Below are 4,749 nucleotides of genomic sequence, written 5' to 3'. Positions count from 1 at the left end.
CTCCCAAGAGGAGCTGGGGACAGGGATGCAGGGAGACTGCCCAGGTGTACAATGACACAGCCATTCAGAGGGCTGTCCCCAATAATGGGGACATTTATTTCTGACAGGGACAGGCCCAAGCTTTGGACTAAGGACACCCTCCCCCTCTTCCTTATTTGGAAACACTCTCTCCCAGGGCTCTGAAGCAGCAGGGCGAGCCCCCAGCCCATGCTCTGCAGCGTGGACCAGGGGCGAGGCAGAGGGGCAGATGGGGGCCCCTTGGAGCCTCTCAGAAGCCCCCCTCGGCTGAAGGGCTGAACATGTGGTGGGTGTTATATCTCCTCATGCACACCAGCTCCCCTGGGCCAGAGATGGACGTGCTCCCACAGGTGTCATAGCTGGGGGGGAGGGGGGAGGGGGGAGGGGAGGAGAGACGGAGAGAATGAAGAATATAGGGCCTGATGGAAATCTGATCGCTATTGCCTAGAGCTTGGAGCGCTATTCCTCTAAACCTCACAAATCCAGCTCTGTCTCCTGCCCTTTGTCATCACCCCACCGCAACGCTCCCCTCCTCCACTCCCCACACCCAGGATGCTTCTAAAGCATCACCTGCCTGTTTCCCCTGATCACAACTGGCCCCTGGCTCTCTCTGGCCTTCAGCATACAGCCCATTTCCTCAGCTGGGAATCAAGGCCCAGGCCTTCCTGGCAACTCTTCTGCCCCCAGACCCTCCCCACCTGCTTCCCTCCCCCTCCTCTCCAAATCCTCGTCAGGGACCAGATGTCCCTTTCCTCCAGGAAGCCTGGTGGACACCCCCTCCCCACCAGGCCCCAGATGAAGCCTTGAGCGCTCAAGTCAAAGCTCAGCGCTTAGATTAAAAGCAATTCACCACCACCTGCTTGTCTTCCACCTGGAGCATCTGCTCTGCGCGCCCACTCGCAATTCCAGCTCTTGCCACCAGGGGGCAGATGGCGCACACTGAGAAAATGTGGCCCCCCCACCCCCGCTAATGCCTCAGCAGGTGTCAGGCAGAGGGACAAGAGAGGGAGGGGTTAATGCACACACACCCCCACCTAGAGGTTCTAGAACCTTGGGGATCCCTTGATCAATAAATGTTACCCCTGTTCGGCCTTCAGGGAAGACCCTTCCAGCAGAACAAGCTGGGCTGGGGGCCTGGGCTGGGGCGTGGGGAAGGGATAGAGGTGGCCCAGGACAGGGACTCCAGCCCTCCCAGGGCAGTCCCGACCCTGTCCACTTACCAGGTGTAGATGAGCCGGGTGAGGAGGGCGGTGAGGAGGATGGCCGGCAGGACCGACAGGATGGCAACAATGGCCACGGTGCCCGCGCTCTGGGGCCCTGGGGCAGCCTGGAGTGCCTCGGCTGACGGTGTGAGGGGGGCCCCACAGGCAGGTGGGGTGAGAAGGAGGCAAGCGATCTGACCTGAGAGGGGGGACCTGGAACAGCCTCCAGACCAACCACCTCTCACCCCAGTCCAAGGGGGGCGGGGCATGCGGGCGGCCTGGGGAGGGGCACCTGCAGACAGCAGGATGGTAATGGTGGCTCTGACTGACTGGGGGCTGGCCCATTCCTCCCCACCCACCCCCAGTCCTCAGGAGTCCCCAGGTCCCTGGGCCCCCAGCCCTGGTGTTTGACCTGCACACCTGGCCCCATACCTTGCTGCAGGCGGGTCTCACTGGACCACTCTGTCTCAGCCATGGGTCCCCTGTCTCTCACCACCAGAAACTTCACTCTGAACAGGAGACCCAGCATTGGGGGTGGGGGGGCCCCCAGGACCTGAAACCCTCCAACCCTGGTGCCTGTCAGTCTGTCCCCCTGACTCCCAGGGCCTGGGGGAAACAGCCTAGAGCTAAAAGCACAGTCTTAGAGTCCACCGGAAGGGGCTCCATCCCAGCTGTGACATGTCTCAGCTGTGTGGCCTTGGGTGCATCCCTTGCCTTCTCTGGGACCCTTAGTGTCCTCACTTGGGAAATGTGTGTGGAGCAGACTAGATGCCTCAGCACAGAACATCAGTGAATCAAGCCCTGAATGAGGCGAGATGGGGCCAGGGCCCACCATTCTGCCTGGATGGGGAGACTCCACCCACATGGTCCCGATGGCCCACGGGGGCGGGGGCTCAAGTTGGGGGCCCTCTGCTCAAGAAGACGGAAGAATTCACCGCGGACTCCCTGGCCCCAGCCCCCGCCTCCTAATGGCAGAACTGGAGCCAGGAACCCGGGCACTCAGCTGGGAGCCACCCAGGCTCAGGTCTGGACACAGGCAGGAGCCCTCTCACCCCAGCCCGGGGCTGGCCGCTCACCGGTAGGGGCCCGGGCCCGGCAGGGGGTGGTTGCAGCCCCTTGTCATCGGGGAGCAGCGGGTATCGTTGCCGACGTGGAGGACCCGGAGCTGGTTGCCGGGCTGGCCACCCGGGTAGAGTGCTCGGTTGGCCCTCAGTGTGACGTAGTAGCCCGTCTGGGGGAAGTTGGCAGGGACCGGGGTGTCCTCCACCCTCTGTGGGGCAGTGAAATTCTGGTGGCTGAGGGTGGCACCGAGGGTCAGAAGGTGGGGGATGCATGGGCTCTACCCCATCCCACCAGGCCGGACAGCCTCTGGCCACATCCCCGGCAGCACCTACCCCTGCTCCCTTCAGGCCCGCCTGCCCATTTCACAGAGAGGAAAGCGAGGCCTGCCCCGGCAGCACCCACCATTGCTGTGGGCCAACACCAGCCAGATGGCGTCAAAGTCGGAGATGTTAAGGTGACTGAACTGGCCCCGCGGCTGCTCCAGTGTGAAGGTGGACTGGGTGAGTCTCCCTGCCAGGGTGGCGCTTGAGAACTGGGGCACATAGCTGATGCGCTCTGGGGCCGGTGCGGGCAGAGAGAAGAGGCTCAACAGGATGACCAAGTCCCCAGCGCCTAGTCGGGGGGTGGGGGGGGGACGGGCTCATGGCCCTGGAAGCCCCAGTCAGTGGGAGGAGTTAGGGCTTTTCCTGGGAGCTCTGGTCAGGCATTAATCAGGAGTGCTCCTTGCCACTTCCGTGTCCAGCCCCTGGCCCCTGCCTTTGGGAGCCTATCAGGGGTGGGCACAAGCCGAAAATAGGGCCGAAAACTCCACCGGCAGAGGCAGATGGTGCTAAAAGCCTCCATTTTTCAAGCTGCAGATGCATGTGGCTTAGTTACACCTGTGCAGAACTACAATTACCACACCTTTCTCCAATCACCCTTCCCCACGGTCCCCACGTCTCAGGCCGCCCTGCTTCTTTATTCTTCATCCCCAAAACACCCGAAGCCCCTTGCCTTGGGGAAGACAGATCCGAGACTAGTTCTCCTCCTCCCTTGGCTGCCCTGAGAGTTAACCCTCTCCTTGCTGCAATCCTCTGCATCCCAGCGTTTGGCTTGCTACAACGCTGTGCGCTGTGTGTGGGAGGTCGGGGGGAGGCTTGCCCCCCTGCGTCACCGGGGTCTCAGTGATGGGCAGGGCCTGGGGAAGGAGGGCAGGTAGAGGCACAGGAGACCCTTCCCCAGCTGCATGCACGGTTCTTCTTGGGGAGGCGTCTTAGGTCCTGCTGGAGTGACACTCAGATTTGGGGGAGCCTGAGCCCAAGCCCAAACCCTAGGCTGGACTCTTGACAGAGCCCAGTGACCTTGAGCTCTGACACTCTCCAGGCCTCAGTTTACCCACCTCTCAAGTCCCCCCCCCCCAGCTCCATCCACACGGTCCAGGTTGGTTTGCTTGATGAGAGGAATGAATGGCTTGGTGGTGGGGAGGGTGACACAGGAAGACCCTAGGCCCAGAGGTGGGCCTCGAGGAAGTGTCCTGGCTCAGATCCTAGGGCGGCCTCTCCTCCCCACCCAGTGCTCTGCACCTCCCACCCCGCCCCAAGGCTCCCTCCCCTTAGAGAACTTGTCCCTCTCTCAGCCCCTCACAGCCCTGTCTAGCCTTGCTGCTCTGCTTGGAGGGCTTGGACCCCTAACTCCTCTCCAGGCCCCCTGAGGTGTCCCTCAGCCCCAGATACTGGAGAGCAGAAGAAAGATGAGGTGGGCTTTATGGAAGTCTCCAGAACCCTCTCCCTCTTTCAGTTCAGTTCAGTGCAATTCATTTCCATTTAATTCAGCTCAACCCCAAAGGTTCAGGGCTAGAACCCTCCTCTCTCAGAGCTCCTGGCGCTAACGCTGAGGCCCAGGGCACACGGCATACAGCAGGTACTTAATATTTGCTTAAAAGAGAGGAAAGACACGGAGCAGCAGAGATGGGGGATGGGGGCTGTGTCTCTAAGTCCCTCCAGTTTGACAGCCTGACAGTGAACAATGCCTGTAGACCCCCTTGGAGAGCTTCTTTTGGGGTAAGCGTTACCCTTGAAGACTTCTTTAAACCTCTCCTCGGGGACGGGGACGAGGAGGAGGGGGAGGAGGGGAAGGAGGGAGCCCTTTGGTGAGAATCGGGCTCAGGAGGCACGGAGATGAGAAGCCCAAAGAGAGGAAGGAAGCATTCCTTGCTCCCAATCTTGGGGCGGTGGGTAGGGGGACAGGTGTCTGTCTTGTGACCTCTTCTGGTGGGCTGTCTCCCCTGACCCACCTGGGACCCAGTCCCCAGACTCGGGGCTCAGGACGCGGCCGGGGGAGGTGGGGTCTGTCTTCCTGAAGCCTGAAGCACAGTGGGCACCCCTGCCCTGCCCGACCCTCACTCACCCAGACTCATCCCCGGATGGAGGCGGGTCAGCAGCAGCAACAGTGCCATCAGAAGAGAAGACTGTCCCCCCCTGAGCCTCAT

At 61.5% G+C, this 4,749-nt stretch overlaps 1 protein-coding gene across 1 annotated transcript; it reads right to left on the bottom strand.

Annotated features, from left to right (window-relative positions):
- Positions 1–268: 268 nt before the first annotated feature.
- Positions 269–4,749, bottom strand: LOC309644903 (uroplakin-3b-like protein 1; the record flags this gene model as incomplete). Its single annotated transcript, XM_082429166.1, has 6 exons — positions 269–377; positions 1,239–1,359; positions 1,653–1,729; positions 2,297–2,515; positions 2,681–2,837; positions 4,668–4,749. The coding sequence occupies 6 exons, from the start codon at positions 4,747–4,749 to the stop codon at positions 269–271; spliced, it is 765 nt and encodes a 254-aa protein (XP_082285292.1).

The sequence above is a fragment of the Balaenoptera physalus genome, assembly GCF_965194825.1.
Source record: "Balaenoptera physalus genome assembly, chromosome: 16".
Classification (NCBI taxonomy): domain Eukaryota; kingdom Metazoa; phylum Chordata; class Mammalia; order Artiodactyla; family Balaenopteridae; genus Balaenoptera; species Balaenoptera physalus.
This window is presented reverse-complemented; position numbering and strand designations above follow the sequence as displayed.